Source organism: Pinus tabuliformis, chromosome 1_1 (genome assembly GCF_031772625.1).
Source record: "Pinus tabuliformis cultivar Carrire ecotype Pingquan chromosome 1_1, CPIR1, whole genome shotgun sequence".
NCBI classification, from domain to species: domain Eukaryota; kingdom Viridiplantae; phylum Streptophyta; class Pinopsida; order Pinales; family Pinaceae; genus Pinus; species Pinus tabuliformis.
Window position 1 is genome coordinate 134248110 of NC_142297.1, and position 22295 is coordinate 134270404.

At 36.5% G+C, this 22295-nt stretch overlaps 1 protein-coding gene across 1 annotated transcript; it reads right to left on the bottom strand.

Moving 5' to 3' along the window:
• Window positions 1-11725: 11725 nt before the first annotated feature.
• Window positions 11726-12529, bottom strand: LOC149212006 (uncharacterized). The gene has a single exon (XM_089388532.1). The coding sequence runs from the start codon at window positions 12527-12529 to the stop codon at window positions 11726-11728; it is 804 nt and encodes a 267-aa protein (XP_089244658.1).
• Window positions 12530-22295: the final 9766 nt, after the last annotated feature.

The following is a 22295-nucleotide window of genomic DNA, read 5'->3' on the forward strand; positions in this document are numbered from 1 at the left end:
CCTGTACGCTGAGTGAGGGCTGTCGATCTGCATTTGAAGACTTCAATCCTAAGGCAAAATTGAATCCATTTTGGATCAAATTCTTGGTCTTATTGTGAAAAAAACCTGTTATATAGCTACTCCACTTTGATTTCTAGCAGGGATGTACTTGGATTGATTCAAATAAGGAAGTTTGGTGCCATTTTTATCTTCTAAATCTTGGTTTCCTTCATAGGAAACTGAGTATCCTTGGGCTTGGCCATCCCATGAGCTTCCTAGCCCTCTTGTACAATTTCTTTATGTCCTTTGAATGTCTTTTTCACTTGCATCTCTTATTTCTACATTTACTATTTGTGCTTCTTTTGTTGTAGATTACATAGGTTAAATGATTGAAGTGAGTTGTTTTGCAGGTTATTTACAGATTCATAAGCATGATGCATCCTGAGGCAAACTTTGAAAAGTCATATTCATCATTAAGCTACTTGGATTGGTCTACTAGTTCACAAATCTAGAATTTTTGGAAATCCTTCGTAGCAAAATAGTAGTAATTTTATGTTATTTTTAAGAATGAGTTAGTGGGATTAATTTGAGTTGATTCCACTTGTATTGGGTCATAAAAAAATTTACCCCATAGCAGTATCACTTGATTAGGTTAGGCATTTGGTAGATTAATTAGCTCACTAATTCTTGAATTTCCAGTTTTTAGAGTAGTAATTTTTTGTTATTTTTTAGAATATATTAACAAGGGTATTTTGGAGCGATTCCACTTGGAACTGAGTCCTACAAAATCCTGTCTACGAAAACAATTCCCATCCCATTTTCATTTGATTTAATTGGGCATTCGACAAGTTATCTCGCTCCTACAGAAAAACAAGGCCTCTTGTAGCACCTCCTGTAGCACATGTAAACCTAACTAGATTTGTTCCAAAAGCTTTTTTTTTGTCTCTTATGCCTGAATCATGACCCCTAAGCTCTAAAATCATGATTGAGTCAGACCAAAAGACCTATTAAGCCTTACCAATTCTGCATTGCAGTTCACATCCGTAGTTGGGATTAGTGGACAAAATCATAACTTGAAGAGCATAATGATTGTTTTCATGAAGCACCTTGTGAGCTATATTAAAAAAATATATCTTGAATATAGTTACTGAAGAATGCCTTCATTTTATTTCCTACATCTTAAGTTATGGTTTCCATTTCCAACATTGTTATTTCTATTGCATACACTAGGTTTCTTTTTGATGTACCATTTACACTCTGCAAATAGGTTAATGTTTACATTTCTACAGATAGGATTAACATTTAAATTCATGCAAAGTAGCATCGCCTTTCCTTTTTGCAAAAGTAACTAGGATTTCCTCTCTGCAAAAGTAATTAGGTTTCCTTTGTGTAAATATAGTAGCATTTCCATTTCTGCAATTAGTTTAGGCTTGGATTTAATGTCATTCACTTCATTGCATCATATCACCAAAATGATATATTACTTGTTACACATATAGTGTCAAAACATTTTAAGTTTGTATGAAACCGGAGTTGATAATTTAAGTTGGTAGACTTGGGAGTTGCAGCATTCTCGTTGCAATACTTAGCCTCATCACACGGTACCTTTGAAAATTTCTCCCTTTTTTAGACTCTACATCGACACCTTTAAAAATCGACCCCCTTGTAAAACAATCGTTAGCTCACTTCCCGATTCTTTATGGCAGTCTTGTGACATAGAAATTGTGAATTTCATATGTTTATGAAGATCAGCGCATGTGGTCCTTTAATGTGGGTGTGCTGGGCCACCGCAAATTTAGAAAAAAAAATGATATAGCCTTCTCTTGAGCTAAGGGATATGATCTATCTTTTCCTAACTTCTTGGCCTTCATCGGTTTCTTGAACTTTACTGCTCTCAAGGTGTCTTACACAGACTACACTCTAATACCATGATCAAAGAATGAAGAGAAATTGTGGCGCAAATATTGTTCTTCTCAATATTCAAAATAATTAAATATATTACATAGAAAGCATCAACAATAAATCACTGCAGTGAAAATTGATGACACTGCACTAAATCTGAACTGACTATGACACCTAGCAAAAAATGGCATCAAATGTGATGAAACATGGAAGACAATGAGATTAATATTTCAACATCCCCTTCTATTCTAAAGTATTGATAGTAGAAACAGTTACAATGCCTAATTTATCTCCTTGAATTTCAAATACACATTTTCCTAGTGGCATTGTGAAAATATCTGCAAGTTGATCTTTGGAACCACAAAAATAAAGTACTATGTTCCCGTCATTGACAAGATAACAAATGAAATGAAAATTCGTGTCAATGTGCTTGTTATTTTTATGGAAAACATGATTTTTTGATAAATAAATTGCAAAATTGTTATCATAGTAAATAGGATTTGGCTCCTTCTGAACATTTGAAATATCTTTCAATAATATTCCTAGCCACAATGATTGACAAGTTGTTGAATCTACAACTACATACCCTTCCTCTGCAGAAGATATTGAAATGATTGAATGTTCCTTGGATGTCCATGAGATTATATTGGTTTCAAGGTGAAAAGAATACCCTTAGGTGCTTTCGTGATCATCTAGAATGCCTGCATAATCGTTTTCTGTATAACCTGAAAGTGAATAATTTTCAAAATGTGTGTAGAACTAACCATAGTCTATGGTCCCTGCAATATATCTTAAGATCCTTTTTGCAACCTTCCAATGAGTAATATTACGTCAACACATAAACCTGGAGAGAAAACTAGAACCAAACATGATAGCAGGTCTAGTTGGAGTGAGATACAATAAACTACCAACTAGACTTTTATACAACGTGGGATAAATTGGTGGTGTTCCACATCTTCTTTTCTCATCTTGGTGCCTTAAGAAAACAATGTATCATCTAGTTTTCAATTGATCATTTATAACTTCTTATATGATTTCAGTGGCATATTTTTATTGACCAGTAAAAATTCCTTTAGCATATTGTTGAATTTGAATGCCTAGAAAGTATTTCATGACTCCTAGATTAGTCATATCAAACTATGTTTGCATTTGTCCTTTGAAGTCATCTAACATCATTTTTCCTGTATAAATAATATCATCTACGTAAATGCATGAAATAAGAATTTTACCTTCATGAGTTTTGGCATAAAAAATTAGCTCATTGTTGCTTTTGGAAAAACCACTTTTGATGAGATATGTGTCGATGTGATTGTACCGAGATCTTGGAGCTTGTTTCAAGACATACAATGGGTTCTTCAACCTATATACCTTATGTTCTTGTCCTCAAACTTCAAAACCATGATGTTTCTCTACATAAACTTCTTCTTGCAATATACCATTTAAGAAAATAAATTTACATCAAGTTGTTAAACTTTCCATTTGTTTTGAGATGTTATGGACAAAATAGTTCTGACAGTGTCTAACCATGCTACTAGAACAAAGGTTTCACCATATTCGACACCAAACTATTGTGAGAATCCTATAGCAACAAGGCTTGCCTTTCGTTTATCAAATTCTCCTTTTTCATTTAGCTTGGTCTTATATACCCAATTTATACCAATTTTTGTTTTGTCTCTTGGGAGATGAGTTGATTCCCAAGTCTAGTTCTTTTCTATGGCATCAATTTCTTGGTACATTGCATCAACCCAATGTTTTTATTTAACTTCTTCTTGAAAATGGGTTGGTTGAGATGAAATAAATGCAAACATACTCTGTTGGTCAAACTCATTTTCATGCTCATATATTTCTTTGATGCTTATTTTTTTCTGATTGTCTTATGAAGATATTGAATCACTCGTAAATTCACTGCTTGAAGATGTACGATTTTCAGAATGGTATGGCTCTTCTTGAACCTAGAATCTTGGTAGTTGTGGTGGATAAAAAGGCTAATTTGAAGCTTCATCAACATGATTAGATGAAGATTTATTTTCAAAAATTTAACATCTCTGCTTAAAAGAAACTTTCTGGTAACACTATTGTAAAATCTATAGCCCTTTGAATTCTCACTATAGCTTACGAAAATACATCTTTCACTCCTATCATCAAGCTTCTTTATTATTTTCTTAGGAACATGTGCAAATGTTACTGATCAAAAACTTCTAAAGTGAGATACATTTACCTTTTTACCATCCCATGATTTTTGAGGTACTGCATCGAGGATATTGATTGTTGTAGATCTATTGGGAATATAGAATGTAGTTGAAACTGCTTCAAGCCAATATGCATTTGACACGTTTTTTTCACGAAGCATGTATTTGGCCATGTTCATGGTTGACTGATTTTTCCTTTCAGCTACTCCATCATGTTGTGGAGTATATCTTGTTGTGTTATGCATTATGTTTCCTTGATGTTGACAAAAATCTTTGACGTCATTGGAGTTGTACTCTCCTCCTCCATTTGACCTAAGAATACATCTAATCTATTTTTGAGAAAATACACCCATATATTGCTTCTATAATCACCAATGGAGGTTCAAAAATAAAGTCATTGGAGTTGTATTGTCCTCCTCCATCTAACCTGAGAATGCATATGATTTATTTTTGAGAAAATACACCCATATCTTGTTGCTATAATCACCAATGGAGGTCCAAAAATAAAGACTACCACCAATGGACTGTGTCTGCATTGGGCCACATATATCTGTATGCATTAGCTCTAAAGGCTCTTTTTCTCTAGAGGAAGATGTGCAAAAGCTAGCTCTTCTATGCTTAGCTAGAACACAAATTTCACAATTACAATTTTTTTCATTCGTAACAAGGATACCAATGACCATTGAATTTTTCTGAAGCAGACTTAGACTCTTGAATTGAATGTGGAAATACCTAGAATGCCATAGTTGAGACTCATCTATTCTTGGCACATTATAGGCAAAACACTGTGAGAGTTTTCGACTTCTAAGAGTTAATGGAAACATCCTATTCTTGGTTCTTTCAACCCTTTCTATCAGTCTTCTATTGGGAGGTTTTAATGGCAGAAATGTCCTCAAACACACAATCGAGAAAAGAAGTTACATAGTAATATTGGAAGAGTTTACACACACACAAAATCACTTGCAATCAGGAGAATGAGCTATATATAAGCCTAATTTCCTAACCTATTCTAGTTATGGACTACTTATTAAATTAAAAAGTGTCCATTTACAATAAATTTAATTCTAATGAGTCTACTAACTCTACTCCTAAATTGGAGCCTAAGATATGACATTATTCTAGATGTCATATCTTTTACAACAATATTCTATTTCTAAGTGTCTCCAATATTTAATTAAATATTCTAAATAAATAAATATTCTATCCTAACTTTGTGAACTATGAATTTTGTATTTTGGATCATCTAACATTCCCCCCCTACGATCCACAGATACATTACAACAGATACCAAGTTCATCTCTGAACTTAGTAAATTTGATCCTGCCAAGTGGTTTTGTGAAAATATCAGAGACTTGATCTTTTGAAGGATAATAAACTGGCTTAAAGACGTCCTTGGCAATAACAATCTAATGTGTTGATACTTGGTGTCCACGTGTTTTGCAAGCTATGTTTTCTTTGAAAAGATATTCTTTTTTTGTTCTAATTTTTTATAGTAAAATATGATTTATTGTTGTGGAGTAGCGATTAGAGTAAAGTAATGCACCATCACACAAATTGGATTGGCCTCATCATGACGAGGGAGGAGGAAGGGAGTGGTGTCACCACTTCATTTACGAAGGCAACTAGGACCAAGGTGGGGGAAGGAGGAAAGACAAAGCGAAGCCACTAGGTTACTTATTAATCTTGTCTTAGTGTTCATCTATAGTGGGGTTGCAAGAGAGATTTGATTTGTATACCAACAAGGTAAAAGAATCGTGACTATTTGAATCTCATAGACTTTGTCGTGCATCTGAATATGAATATAGAATCACAAGTGTTGTCTCTACACTTATTTAGATATAAAAATACAAGTTTTTGCATCTCCGTCTAACTTGGGGTCATATTCTACCTAAAGACCCTAACATGTTACTCATTGTATTGGAATTCCTCTAATAATATCACATGCATCATCTAACTATCCAGCCTACCCAATTAGACTAACCGTGACTCTATAATAGTAAAATATGGGTATTCTTCATTTATCGTCTCACACATTTGAAATGCAGCCAACCCTCATTTAAAAGACCTACACGATTGCAAGTTGACATGACACTAGTGATAGTGATGTAATCTAGCTTCACACTTGCTTGTTCCATTCTGTAAAAAAGTGTGAGAGATTCCATTCCACCCCCATGCATTCAATATCTTGCAATAATGGCACTCCATAGTAACAAATAATATCTAGACAATCTATCAAAGAAATGGTGTGCAACCTCTAAACTACCACACTTGACAATTGGTAGATGCATATGAGGGAATCACCTACACAAACCTAACTCACAATATGTTTATGATGATGTCATTGTGAATCTCCTTGTATTATAATAGATATCTTAAAGGAATAGATATTGGAAAAATATTTATCACAATCACTGAATCAGGTAAACCATATGAACTATCCATTTAATAATAGTGGTTCTAAGACTTGTCATAATATTGATTATAAGAATAGCCTACAATGACAACATTCAAGGAGGCCACATCTTTGAAACACAATGTAAATAATACTTGGTCTCCAATCTTGCTCCTTGATGTCAAATTCATGTCTACAAGTGCATTACCCAATACTGCAATCCATTGCGAACTACTAAATAATGAATTCTCTTTCCATGCTGAAGATCCTCAGAGCTGGGACATACATGAATAATGCTCACAAGTGTGAAAAGTCAAGTTTCACACTTGCAAGTTGCATCTGATGAAATGCATTCAAAGTTTCATGGTGATTCCCATTCTCAAAATAACATGATGTTGAGTCTTTAAATGTCTTAAGTAAACCCTTTCATGGGTTAAAAATACAAACCTTTAATCGCTTTTCGTCTAAAATTGAAAACTATGTAAATGAATATGCAACCAAAGAGTTATTTGTAATTTGATAAAATCCACTTAATTAGGGCATCAAATGGGTAAGCATTTGTAGAAGGTTGTGTCTATTCCTTTTGATTAATGCTTCGCAAAAGGGTGACTCTTGCTAATTTATCTTTTTTAGCCCTTCCAAAATAATCAATTGAGGCCTCTAAGAATCTTTATGAAGCTCCTAAAAGATTTTATGAGTTAAAGAATGTAATGACAACATCAAATTATTGAAATGAACAAACAACCTACATAAATAAAAATATTTTGAATGTAAAGAGAGCATTCTTTGTTTCACAAATTGGTACCAAGCTTGAGCAAGAGTATATTGTGTATATGCTCAGAGTGCCTTTATTTAAGCTCTTTCATCAAGTTACCTAACATTATTAATTTTCTTTTTCGCAACAAAAGAAACTTGGTAAATTGCTAGGCAGAAATATGTATACCTTTTGTCTCGTGGCCACAAATATGTTTGCTTTCTCTACTTTAATGCACATAATGAAGCACATAAATTGTATTAGGGAAATAACCAAATTCCATCATCTCCTCAACTAACCCTTCTAGAATTGCATAAATTCTTGTTGCTCGCGGATGAGATTTGTCTCTTACACATAATACATGGAATATGTTTTATGCTTCAATGCAACTGCATTCTCGCCACTTTTTTAGTCCCTATCTTTACTTATTTTTCTAATCTTTGCTACCCTATCCCATCTACCAATATCCACATTTAAATTTGATAATAGTACATAATATCCTACATTTTCCAGTTGTAAATCAAAAAGTTGATCTGTGGGCCCATTCTCCTATCTCTACATTCCAGTGAATTCAGTAGGAACTAAGTAAAGCCCCAAATACACCAACGTCTCGCTTTAATGGCATTGTTTCAATCAGATTGAATGCCTCATTGAGCTTCTAAGCATGCCCACAAATATCAATCATGCATGCATTATGATGCACCATGGGTGCTATGCAATAATGTCTTCTCATTTGATTAAAATGTAACCATCACTCGTCCACCAGGCTTTCATGGATGCACACACAAAGGACACCAATGAAGGTGACGTGGTTTAGATTCACAACTTCTTGTTCCATTTCGTAGAAAAGTGTGAGAGATTCCATTCAATGCCCATCCATTCCATATCCTACAACCATATTTTTGTCTATCATTGGCTTTTTTGGAATCACATTCATGAGTATTGATTGATCATTTCAACTACATATGGAAGTAACCAAGGTTGGTTTTCTATCTATGTTTTCTCCATATTTCAATGTTGCATCAAATTAATGTTGAAAGACTTGTGAGTAAAAAATACTTGTAAGAGGGAGCATTGTAAGAGTTTCATTTGCACTAGGAAAAAACTCAACAAACACTTGGTCACAGAAAAATTTCAAATCAAACATTTTCCTTTTATTTTTGACACATAATTTTTCATCCAGGAATAAATTGAACTTGTGATATCTTAGACGTCAAAGGCTCATCAGTGAGTACCTAACAGGTCTTACTCTGTTACTGGTGACATTGAATCAATAGTATATAGATTCTAGACCAATTTAATTAAGCATGGAAACATCCCTAGGGTGAGTTTTATACTTTGAACCACCCATGAAAATGCTTCACTGATTTTTGTATGGATCTTGTTGATCATGGCCAGGAGACGTGATGCAAATTCTGTTGTAAATAATAAATATGCCTGAACTAGATTTATCAAGAGATGGACCAAAAATGCATGCATGTTGAATAAATAATGCCAACTTTCTTTCAAGAAAAACGCTAGAAAAGCTGCCATTAATGCCATGAAGTTTAATAAATATTTCATTTCAAAGATCAAACCTCACTCTAATGTCAAAGACCTTCCATGTTAAAAACAAATTGACAATTTAGTTGGAAAATTATACTTCATATTTTTCTAAAACATTTAAATCTAATTTGTGACTCTTGAGTTTAACAAAGCAATAAACATTTTTCTTTTTTATTTATCACAATATCTCATATAGTCATTGTTGGTTCTATGTTATTGTTTCCTATACTATTAACATTTCATTTGCAACATATGGTACAATTTCTAATTTATAATATTTATCCAAATTACAGTAGTTGAATGATACATCTGCGTCATCCTTTCAGAATTTAGAATAAATTTTTTAATAATTTTAAAATAAATTTAGGATAGATTCTTTAATAATTTTAAAATGAAAAAAAAATGTAATTTCAAATTATTTAATTTATATAATCTGAACTTGTCAACTTAACTATACCATAGTATTAGCTTTCAATATCATATTAATGAAAAAAGCACTTTCATTAAATTTAGCTAAACTAGTTAGTGTATTAAGTTATAATATTGAATTTTTAATTAATTAGAGAAATATTATATTTAATTTATTTATGATTAACGTGTATTAAAATTGTAATGATCAAATTATTTTATATGCACTTTTTATTAATGAAATTAACTGAATGACATATTAACTTGCCTTGTTTTAATATATATATTAACCTTTAAGAATAAGTTATTTCACTTGAAATTAATTATACAATATTATTACCTTTCAAAATCATATTAAAAAACAAAACACTTTCATTAAATTTAACTAAACTAGTTAGTGTATTAAGTTATAACCTTGATTTTTTAATTAATCAGGGAAATATTATATTTAATTTATTTATGATTAACGTGTATTTGTAATGATAAAATTATTTTACATCCACTTTTTATTAATGAAATTAATTGAATGACATATTAACTTGCCTTTGTTTTAATATATATATATATATATATAAACCTGTAAGAATATGTTATTTCTCTTGTTTGCCTTAGTTAGGTTAATAATCAAAATCCATGGATCAAGTTGTAATAGGCATAGAACTTTTATCATTACTCTATAATCTAATATGGTAAATATGGTAGTGTTTGCTTTCTTTTTTTTTTATAGCTATTATATGCAAACTTATTTTTAGAATTCAAAACGTGAAAAAGATTTATATTTAAATTTTTTTAGTTTTTAATAAATCTTTAATTGAGATGAATTTATAGAGATTTTTTTCTCTTTTTATATATAAGTTATGTATAGCTTTTCATTATTCAAATTGTATTTTTAATAATTTTATTATTATTATTATTATTAGTTTTTCATTATTTAAACTATATTTTTTAATAATTTATTATTATTATTATTGAATTTTTTTATTTTTTTTTCTAAATAAGACTAATTCTATTAACAAAGTAAGGAGGTACAATTACAACATGACCGAAGTCAAAACTCTGCACTAACGAGAGGCAGAACTGTCAAAAAAAGCAGATGAGAATACTGTCTGTTGGTAGTAATGTGCCAGTTTTCAGGACCCACGCAGGGGACCGGACTGAGATTCACATGATAATACAAAATTAACAAAAAAGCCAGAAGACACCAGAAAACCACTAAACTGTTTGCCTTACAAACTTGCCCAGAGGTGAAAGTCGCACTGCAAAAAGAAGAGGCTTGGGTGAACGAACTAGTCATCAGGAGGCTCTTCCTCGATACGGCACCAACCATAATCTGGAAAATCCCCTGCTTGAGCCGCATTCGGAACAGAGGGACCAGGGTCAGCCATCACCACATCCTGAGCGTTGCGAACCTGTACATTCAAATCCTGCCGAGGCGCATTTCCAACATCCAGCTGGAGGGATGAAGATGGAGCAGAGATTGCCTCCGAGCCCCCCGGATGGGTACCAGAGTCTTTTGTTTGGTTGTCTTCATGGAAAACCACTGAGAAATGAGCAGTTATCCTGGGCCGATTCAGCGTGCTATTAAAGGTAAAGATAGCAGAGCCAGATGTGGAAGGAGGCCCATGGCGGTAGCTGGTGGAGTGGAGCCTCCCTCTCCCACTACGGGTGCTGGGGTAGCGGCCTACAAGCAACTCACTAGAAAGGGAAGGTGAGTCAGATGACGAACTGGTAGGCGCGCGCCTCGGCTGGCCTCTACGGCATCCCATTCTTTGGCGTAAACGAGGCATCTGGGATAGAGCAACAGCGGGAATCCAGGAATGTAGAGCAACAGCAAGAACCGGGGAGTGGCAGCAGCTTTGCCTGCAGAACGGACAAACTTTACAACAGAGACCCAAATTCCAGGAAGGGAGCCAACGGTAAAGCTGAAGCCTCTTCGCCAGAAGAGCAAAGCTTAGCTCTGAAAAATCCCTTCCTATGACAGAGCCAACATCCCACCACCCAAGACCAGAAACGAGGCCATAGATAAGGAGATGAATCACTGAGACAAAAACATGAAAACAACAGCTCGAAATTCCGGAAATGAACGAGAGGAGGAACAGAGTCCGCTCCGCCAAGAGGGTCGAGCCAAGCGACAGAGGAGCCTTCCCCCGCAAGTTCCGAGAGACCTTAGGAATGACCAGGTTCCCCTCAGGCGACCGGAAATCAGAAATGAGACCAGAGGCAGGAGGGTAAATCAAATGAAACAGCAATGTCGAAATCACCGCATCCCCGAGACATCTCCTAGCCTTATCCTCCTTTGGCACGCCTCGGGAGGCTCCTTCCATAACTTTCGCATTGATGAACCTCGTCTTCTGATGCAGGCCGGAGTGTGCGGAGGGAGGAACCATAGCGTTGGACATGATGTGAGAACTGAATCCTCTGGAATGAGAGCCGATAAACCAAGCTCTGCGCGCATGCCATGCGCCAACTGCCTTACCATTCTTTAACACTCTGTACTGGGTGGGTAGGTGGTGATCTGCCTCACCCCACCCTTGTCCCGTCGAATTTAAGGCCACCTCAAACACCCACATCCGGGAGGGTGGCATCCTTTTGGACCAGAAGTTTGCATTCTTGTTTTTGATCATGTTTCAGAATTATGTCTAGAGTCCCTGTAATTAGAGTGCGCTCAGTTTCCACACCCAAATTGTCCAGAAGGTCAGCGACCTTGTTGCCTTCCCTCTTAACATGATTGAAGATGATGGCCCGATTGTTGTGAAGCAATTGTTCTATGGCATCTAATCTTGCTTCGAGTCTCCAACTATTGGCAATTTTCCTCGCATGAGTCCCATTTAGGAGCTGTTTGGCCATGTTGATTAGGATTAGGGAATCACCTTCGATTTCCAGGGGATGGAAGTTGTGTTTCCAGGAAAGGAGAAGTCCTTGCCAAAGACCCTCCAATTCAGCCGAGTTGTTGGTGTCCCAACCTATGTTTCCAAAGTAAATAAGGAGAGGCGAGCCTTCATGATTTCTGAATATTCCACCGAATCCTGCTTTTCCAGGGTTGCCCTTTGAAGCACCATCAAAGTTGAGCTTGAAAGTGTGCTTTGGAGGGGAGGTCCATGAGTCCTTTTTTATGTTGATGCTCTCTAAGGGGGCTTGATTATGAGTTCCCTGTGGGAGTTGCATGTTCCAGTTTGCCCAAATGGCTTTCTCATTTGCAAGTGTGGGAAAGTCGTCCGGAAGCCAAGTGCGAAGCGCCAAAGTCTCTTTGAGATTCAGACAGAAATTGCTCCAGATGATCTCTAACGGAGTACTTTGATCTTTGAATATGCGCTTGTTCCTTTCTTTCCAGATGCACCAAAGGAGGAGCCCAGGAATCATTCTCCATAATTGGTTGAGAACTTCACTTTTGTAGGGGTTCTGTTGCCAATGGCATATGGAGTTGGTGATATCGTCAGACACTCTGCATCTTCTTTGACACCGAAAGCTAGCCTTCTCCCACAGTTGGTTGGCAAGGGTGCATGAATCCAGAAGGTGCTGGAGTGTTTCCTCCTGAGAGTTACAATTGACACAGATTGAGGGTCCATGATAGTTTCTTCGCCTGAGTTTGTCCCAAGTGAGTATTTTCCGATGCCCAACTAGCCAGAGGAAGAGTGAGACTTTGGGCTAGGTGCGTGGTGACCAAATTCTACCCTAGATGGGATCCAGGGGCGAAGGATCTGTGCAAATGATTTTATAAGCCTCTGTGGTGGAGAAGGTTCCTCTAGGCGTGTAGCCCCAGCGTAGAATGTCCCTGCCTTTAGAGTATCTGATTCGTCGATTTTGGAGCTCCCTTTCCAGGTCCCTCATAGTTTGGTGATCCGCGTTCCTGATTATCCTGTCACTTTGCTTCCATTGTATGTACCCTTGTTCTATCTCCTGAGTCCAATATTGCCAGAACTCTTCGATTTCGCCTTTTACCCGGCCTAATAAGAGGAGTTGTTCGTCCCCAAAGGTGCGGGTAAGGCCTGGAGGCTGGCTGAGAATGCCGTTGAGCTTTGGCAATTGGTTCCAAGTGTCCATCCAGAACCGAGCTGTTCTCCATTTCTTACTTCCCAAAAACTGTGTTGCTGGATCAACAAGAAGTGTTGTTTAGCAGCGTTCCATATGAGTGAACCTTTTTCAGTGGGAGTGAATCTTATGAGCTCCTCCTGTGGCCTGTGATTGGCGTATTTGGCAGTCCAAATGGCTGCCCATGGCTTGTTGGGGGTGGAGAGCCATTGCCACCAGATTTTTGCGCACATGATAGCATTGCTGTGACTGGGATCCCTTAGACCAATACCCCCTTTTTCTTTAGGCTTGCAAGCTGTAGTCCATTTTACCAAGGCCCATTTGTGATTTGTACCTATAGCCCCCCAAAGAAAGTTGCGTTGTAGATCCCTTATTCTTTTAATGACCCATTTAGGCACTGCAAGGATTGAGAATAGATAAAGCGGCATTGCCTGTAGAACAACTTTGATTAGCACCAATCTACTAGCTATATTCAGAGTTCTGTGCATCCATAAATTGAGACGTGATTCAAGCTTCTCGAGGAGCATACGCCAGGAGGCATGCTTGATGGAAGAATCAATAAGGGGGGCTCCAAGGTATTTAGAAGGGAGTGAGTCTATGGAGAAACCCAGGATGTGAGCTATGGCGTGCTGAGTAACAGGGGGAGTGTGGAAGAAAAAAATCTATGATTTAGCCTTGTTGATGCTAGTTCCTGAAGCCTTAGAGAAGTCATTCAGCAGGGATTTGAATAGAGAGGCTTCCTGAACCGACGGGTAACCAAAAAGCATGTTATCATCAACAAACTGCTGATGAGTTATTGTTGGGGAGTTGTGAATGGATAAACCTTTGAGCTGCTGGGAGAGGAGGGCTTGTTTAATGTGGCGGCCCAAGCCTTCTGCCATTAGCACGAAAAGGAATGGGGAGAGAGGGTCTCCTTGCCTAATTCCTCTAGAGGGACTGAAGGGACTGGATGGGATGCCATTTACGAGGATAGAGAAGAAAGTTGTAGATATAAGACTCAGAATCCATCGAACCCACATTGGAGAAAATCCAAAAGTTGTTAACATTTTTTGTATATATGTCCAACTTAGCTTATCAAAAGCTTTTGAGAGGTCAAGCTTGAGAATCATACCTGCCTGTTTGGAGTGCTTGTGGGAGTGTATGATTTCATGCATGAGGATGATGCCATCCAAGATCTGTCTTCCTTCCACATAGCCATATTGTTCAAACGAAATGAGCAGGGGCAGTAGCGGCTTTAACCTGATATCACTTTGTAAATTACATTGCATAGAGCAGTTGGGCAAAATTTATCCGGAGTACTGGTGCTCTCTTCTTTAGGAATGAGTGCAATGAAGGTTGAATTGAGAAAGGGCAGAAGCCAATGAAGAGTGTGCAATTCCTCCACCACTAGCCAAACCTCTTCTTTTATCAGCTCCTAGAAGGAGTGGAAGAAAGTGGTAGTGAAGCCATCCGGGCCAGGGGCTTTGCCCTCCTTGAGCTGGTTCATTGTTGCGTCCACCTCCTGTGGCGAGATTGGGCGCAGAAGGAGCTCATTGTGTTCTTCTGTGATAATTTTCGGCACATTTTGAATGATTTTTTATATAGCAGGCCATCTATCTGTTTGGGGCTCTTGATGAACCTGCCGGAAGTGTCTTATAAACTCCTGCTCGATCTCTTCATGCTTTTCCACTCTTTCCCCTCCTTGCTTCTGAATGAAAGAGATAGTGTTGTGCATTCTTCTCTGAATTGTGGTTTGGTGGAAGAATTTAGTGTTCCTTTCTCCTTCTTTTAGCCATCTAATCCTTGATTTCTGCTTCCATAATATTTCCTCTTGCTTTCTCCGCTCCTCCAGTTGATTGTGAATTTGTTGTTCCTGTTCCAAGGTCCCTTCATTGTGTCCCCCTGTGATTATTTGTTGCTGGAGCTCTTTCATTTCCTTGTTTAGATCTTGTTGTGCCCGAAAAATATTTCCAAAAGTCTCTTGATTCTAACGCTTGATTTGGGATTTGAGATATTTGAGTTTCTATTGAAACTGAAACATTTTAGTTCCCTCTGGCGGAAGGAAGTTATTCCAGGTAGATCTGATGAAGTCTTTGAAAGCGGGGTGGGTGAGCCAGAACGCTTTGAAGTGAAATGGTCGCCTGGTGGTGTTTCCCGGTCTTTGCCATTGGAGGGAAATAGGCGAGTGATCAGAGCCTGAATAAGGGAGAATTATTGCCACTATGTCACCTCCCAAATGCACCGCATTGTCAGATATGAGGAATCTGTCTAGTTTGGATGCGATTTGTTGCCTCCCAGCCCTGCGATTGCTCCAAGTGTGCGTGCCATTGCAGAATTGCAGGTCAATTAAAGAATTGTTTTGGATGAATTCTTTAAAGTGGCCATTTTCCTGCTCCAGCTTAGCTTGGCCTCCTTTCTTTTCCTCTAGCCTGGTGATCATGTTGAAATCTCCTCCAATGATCCAAAGAGGATGGACTCTATTGAGATTCAGTACTTCTATAGTGTTTAGTAAAGCTATTTTGTTGCCTGCTTCCTGTGGGAAGTATACGTTGCTAAGGTGGCCATGAATGTTGGTGCCGATAATGTGAAAAGTGGCTTGTATAATGTGGTGAGATGCATGAAAGTCTGAAAGCATTATCGCTTGCATGTTCCAGGCAATAGCCAGCCCGCCTGAGGCACCCGAAGCATCCACTGCTACCGAATGACTACCTGGCCATGCTCTAGAGAGAATGTTTCCAAGAGTGATACTATTACATTTCGTTTCTTGAAGAAAACAAATCTGTGGTTGCTCCTGCTTTATCATGTTTTTTATCATTCTGAGTTTCCCTGGGCTGTTGAGCCCTCTTAAATTCCATGAAGTAAGCTTCATGATTCACTACTAGTGGTGGGCTTGTAGTACTTTGTCAACTTAGCATACCTGCCTGAGTCAACCAGGATTTTCCCTATTGCAATTGTTCGTTGGAGGTCTGTTCTTCTCCCCCACTTTTTGGAGTCTTTTGGGAGGAGGCCGCCATCCCAATGACTGCCCGGCTGAATGCCTAATTGTTGTTGCTGGTAAGCCCTGGAAATGATGACTTCCAGTGTGCTGAGCTGATGCTCTGGAATCTTGTCATAGTCCTTCTTTCTGCAGGCTTGTTCGAGCTCAAGAATGTCAAGTCCTCCCAAATCAATACTCTCCGGTTCTTCGTCCATCTGTTGTGTCTGGCTATTTTCTTCTGAAGTGATTGCTAAGCTCAAGGATTGGTTGGGAAAGCCGTCAACATCCATGTCATTTGCTTTCCAATCCGAGTCCTTCCTGGCCTCCTCAGGGGTTCCATTGACATCTTTGGGGGGGCGAGGAGTGGGAGAGGAGCCAGAAAGAGGAGGGATTGCGGATGAGGTAATAGGCGAAGGGTTGGGCATCGGGTTTAGAGGTTGATCTTCTGAGCTTTTAGCTAGAATCTCAAAGCTGTTACTTGTAGAAGGAAAAGAGGCAGCGTCCTGTTGGGGTTTTTTCCCAGAGGAGGATTTTTTGTGCGATCTTTTACGGTTTGCTACTTTGGTGAAGCCATCTTGGGCCGGCTTGTCAGAGGGATCAGAGGTTTGGGGTTTGGCATTTAACAGGTAGTTCCGAAAAAGATGCCCATGAGCATGACATTTACGACAGCGAAAGGGTACATGTTCATAATCCAGGGGTTGAATCCATTCATAGTCATCATGGAAGAGACTTACCAAGTCCGGTAGGGCCTTGTCCAGGCGCATGAAGACACAAATGCGGGCGTGGGATGTGTATCTGCGCAACTTCGTCTCTTCCGCCGATTTTATGTATTCCCCCAGCCCGTTTCCAATTTCTTTGAGCGAATCCTCGTCCCAGTATTCCTCTGGAAGCGAGTACATCCTAATCCACACTGGTGCCCAGTTGAGGTCCTCCTTATCTAGGTTGAATCTTTCTACCCATTCCCTTAAATACAATCCTACAGAATTGAAAAAATAGGGCCCTTCATCCATGATTCTATTCATGTCTTCAATGCAAATGAAGATCACAGTAAAGAACCCTTTTGGTCCTAGCTGCAGGGTGACATGACCCTTGGGTTTCCATTTGACAGAGATCCATCTGTGCAAGGATTTTTCTGTCGGCCAAAATCCAATAAATTTTCCAATGAGCACATGGTCCTTCATATACTGGATTTGCCCATTGATTCTGTGACTGGGAAGTTCTATCTTGGGCCTTTCAGCTGCTATGGGTTTGCATGTCGGCAAGGTGACCTTAGGCGTTTCATCTTTCTCTTTTTTCCTTTCTGGTATCTCGCTGCTCCTGTCTGACTAACTAGTGGATGCATTTGTCTTATCTTGCAGAGGGGACTCTCTATTGTCCGCCTCTTCTCGTTCCGGCCCTGAGGGCAAAGTCCGTGTTTGCGCTGGAGGCTCACGATTAGAGGCGGGGAAGGGTTTTGAAACCCCCCCTGCTGGGGATCCATTTCCACGCTGGTTAAAATAGGGGAGTGCTGTCGTTCTTAGGTAGGCAGTCGTTCTGAGGAGGCAGAGGGAATGCAGTCTGCGCCATTGCAGAGAATCGCCTAAACCCTAGTTGCAGAGCCCTAAAGTCCGCTCATAACCTTGTGTATGTTTTGTTATTGAAAATTATTATTATTATTATTATTATTATTAAAAAGAAAATGAGTTACACATTTCCCTCTTATTAAGAAGTACCTAAATTATTTTACTTTTAATTACATTTTTCTTTTGAGGATTGAAATAGTTTCCTCGACCCAATGTTAACACACACATATATTTCATATTGAAATAATTAGTTAATATTGATATTCAAATAATTTATTTAAGTTCTATATTGAAATATTTATGAGAGAAATAGATTTATTTTTAATTTTTAATATTAACAACAAACCAAGTTAACACAATAAAAATGTGATTATTGTTGTTTTATAATGTTTTTAATTAAAACTAACAAAATATTATAAAATAAGTCTTCCGACTCAATAAAATTAAAAAATATATTTTAAAATGTATCCTCAATTTAAATTAAAGTATTTCACTTTTAAATATTATTTATTTATTGTAAATGAAATCATGATTAACTTTGGGGAGAAATGTATTACCCAGTTTTGAAATTTCTCAAACTTTGTTGGAGACCTTTTATCTTCTTCATTGTGCTATGGATGGCTAACTAGAGAGATCTCCTCAAAGTGCCAATCGATGGATATTTAATGATGAATGGCTTTGCAAATGATTTCATAAGTTATAATATCCTGGGCCACAGTTGGGCAAAGCTACTTAACCATAACCCAAATTTTAGCCAACTCATTCACAAAAATTCTGAATAATTTACCATTGTTTTCTGAGAAACACCTAATTTAAAATTTCCATGATAAAACCATCGCTCATGACCAAAGCCCCGTAACTCTCTGTGAATCTCACTATCCTTCTTCGTACTAACCCAACTTTGAATTCTATTAAAAAAATGTATATTTAAAGGGTGAATGGTGCAATCCTTTAACAATTAACATCCGAAAAATATTTACGGTTTGCACATAATAACTCAGAGTAATAAGCAACAATTTACACCAAAACCCCAATAGCAAAACCCAGTAAAATCTAGACATAGTGCAAAATATACAAATATATAGAAACGAAATCCAACACTAATTGGGCACACTCTATGCAGCATAAACATTATACATATAACCAAACATAATTAGATCATGGTCAAGCCCTAAAAGGACAAAACCCTAAACAACATTTTCGGAGTGCAGATAATCAATTTTAACTATTCGACTAAAATTAACAAACAATATATATATATTCATTAGCATATAAAATACGAAACATAATACAAACACGGAACTTTAACTAAGGTTTGTATTTAGACTTCTTACGATTATAATTATGGCACATAAATGCAATTAATTATATAATAGTCATTTACTATAATTGAAAAACCGACTCGCTATGGGATTTCCATGTTCCACTTGGGTAGAGACCTTGTGGTCCATCATTCTCAACCATGGGTCACCCCTAAGATGGGCCACAACTCCACATGAAGGTCTAAACTACAAACACTAGCATAACCATGCCCAAGGTACCAAGCCAATATCCATGACTCCAACCACAATGCTCTTTTTCCCCAAACCTGAGCCCAAGTGGCACACCCTACTTTGGGCCCTGTTGGTTCCTCTATAATCCCACCTTCCAGAGTGCCTTACAACCAGCTAGGAACTTGTCAACATATGAATTTTAGGAGCTCATGATGTTTCGAGGGCTTCTAGGCACCCTCGAGGCCATAAACCGAAACAACTCCTAGCTAGTCCAGAACCCAAGCTTAGGGCTCACCAGCTGGTTGTTCATAACCAAAATCATAATGACAATAATGATCCCTATTATAATAATAAATAACACACACACACACACACACACATATATATATCACCACTCTGTGGCCTCTATTAGCCTTTTGTGCCCTAGGTGTCATTATCACTAACACCTATCATCAAAAACCTCATTCACTGTCACTGTGGAGTGGCACTTTCCCCAATATTCTTCACCATGGAGTGGTCCCTGGAACCAACCTATTTTATATTGTTATAATATATACAAAAATTACAAAGCATTTACAATCTTGACCCTTTGGCCAGTTAGCCAAAATGACACATCTACATGGGCACTTAGGCCACATAATGTAACTATGGCTTACCAACCTAATAGTTATGTACATCTAGCTTAGTAGCCTAAATATCAATGTACATATATTTACATCATAAATTGGTAAGGGTATTATATAATTGATCTCTCCTTTTCGTTGTGAAATTTCATTCTTGAATGGTGTTTCTTCTTTGGTTTTTTTATGCTCCCTCTTATACCTTCTTGAATGAATCCATTCTCAAAGGAATTATAGGTATTCTATTAGAGACTCTTCCCTTAAGGTTCTAGAATTTTATGAAGTAACTTGGGTGATATTTTAAGGCATGTAGTCAACTACCGTAATTATTGTTTTTCTTTCACCTATGGAAACTTTAAATGTGGAACCTTAGTTAACCCCACATCCCCAATGATAAAGGATTAGTTTGTATTCTTTCAATCACTCCTTTTTCTTAAGAAAACTCCAAACCAATTTTCTTGCTTGACTCTTTATATCACCTTTAAACTAATGGAATTAATGTCCTATTAATCCTACCCTAGAGAAGCCACCCTAAACTAGAGAAGAGATGGCCCAAAGTGAGGAAGAAGGTTGGTGAGGTCATAGTGGCCTCCCTCTTAACTGCACCCAAACCAAACTTGAGCTTTAATACTTTATCTAAAGAACTGTGACCATCATTAATTTCATGTAGTACATCCCTAACCACCTAATAGCTATAGGGCTATGGATAATACTATTTAAAAAAAAAAGGATGAATATGAGATATAAACATATCAATGTCATGTGAGTGTCATGAATGTTATGTATAGCATCCTTAACAACCTAACAAGTTAAGGATTATGGCTAATATTATCTTCAAAGAGAAATATGAATATCATACATAAAAATCTTCAAAAAATATGGTATTCCTTCATCAATTTCCTCATTCACCACATTACCTGCTACCACCATATGACCTTCTTGACACAATTTATCATGCTTGTGTTTTTATCTCTATACACATGATTGAAAGTAATTTGTGTACTATTACTTTAACTTGATGATGGATTTTTTTCCATTGAATGTTCAATAGTTAGCCATTTTTATCTATCCATTTCTTCCCAAAGTTTAGGTTTCCAAAATATATGAATGTCTCTAACACTCTTCTCCTTTGCAACTTCAATTAGTGGTAATTAAATTTTTGAAAATTTTGAAATAAGTCCCAAGTATTACCTTCATATTTATTAAATTTGATATTTCACCTTTACTAAATACCTTTATGAAAGGTAAACAACACAGGAAACATCACTCTTTCTTTGATTTATTTGGGACCAACAAAAAAATCATCAATGTTATTCATTGTTTATATTTACATCTATCATTGGTATTTTATGTTTCTGTAGTACTAGCATCTTAGCCACCAAGATTATATCTCTTACCTACTTAGGAACTTTGAAAAGATGGGAGTCATTTCTCTGCAAAAATCATTTGATTTGTTGTTACTCATAGCCAACCTTGGATCACAACTATTATAAATTAAGAACATTTAAGAAAGAATGCTAATTGTTTCCTCTCCCTCTTTATAAAGAATGCAAATTATACATCCTTATTTTATAAGTTTTAGCAACTATTTCAAAATTAACACCATATTGATCAAAACTCATCAAACAATTGTGTAAAATTCTACAACTACTAATAATAAAACATTAAACTCCATACTGTTTTATATCAGTGTTACATACTTAACATAATTATAACTCATAATCACAATAATCTAGATCTCTACAATTCCTTAAAATTGAAACATAAATTGGATCTAAAAATCTATTTCATGTCTAAATATAAATGTAACCGTAGAATACCATGATCTAAAATCTTTATAATTCCTCTTTTTATTAAAATTGATAATTCAAATTAAATTTTCATAACTTTACCATATTTAATGTTACAAGTTTATAGTATACTAAAACTAACCACAATTATAATATTATATAATATTTATTTGTTTATTTTTAGCTAAATTTTATAATTATAAGAAAATATTTCACATATATAATGAAAAAAAAAACATTTTCTTTTATAATTTGAAAGATATTTAATCTCTTAATTTTATTAAGTTTAATTTCAAATTTTAAAATAAAACAAATCCCTAAATTTTATCACCATTCAATAGTTTCTGTTTTTCACCATAAATATTAAATATGTATATTTTATTTCCTCTTAAACATCAAATACATGAGTATTTTACTAAGGTTATCTTTTTCCATGCCTATTTTATGGGTGAGGTTTATCATTTTTAACATTGGATTCATTGTAATATTTGAGAGATTGTAATGTGTAAAATATATTATTTTGATAATATGACATATTTATCGTTAGATTTATACAAAGCTTAGTTAAATTTGGATTTTTAAAGTGGCTTTCCTTAACTCCTTATCATAGAATTTGAGCCCAAAAACTGGTAAAAACTAACTAATCTAGATTCTACACCTCATAAATTTATCACCA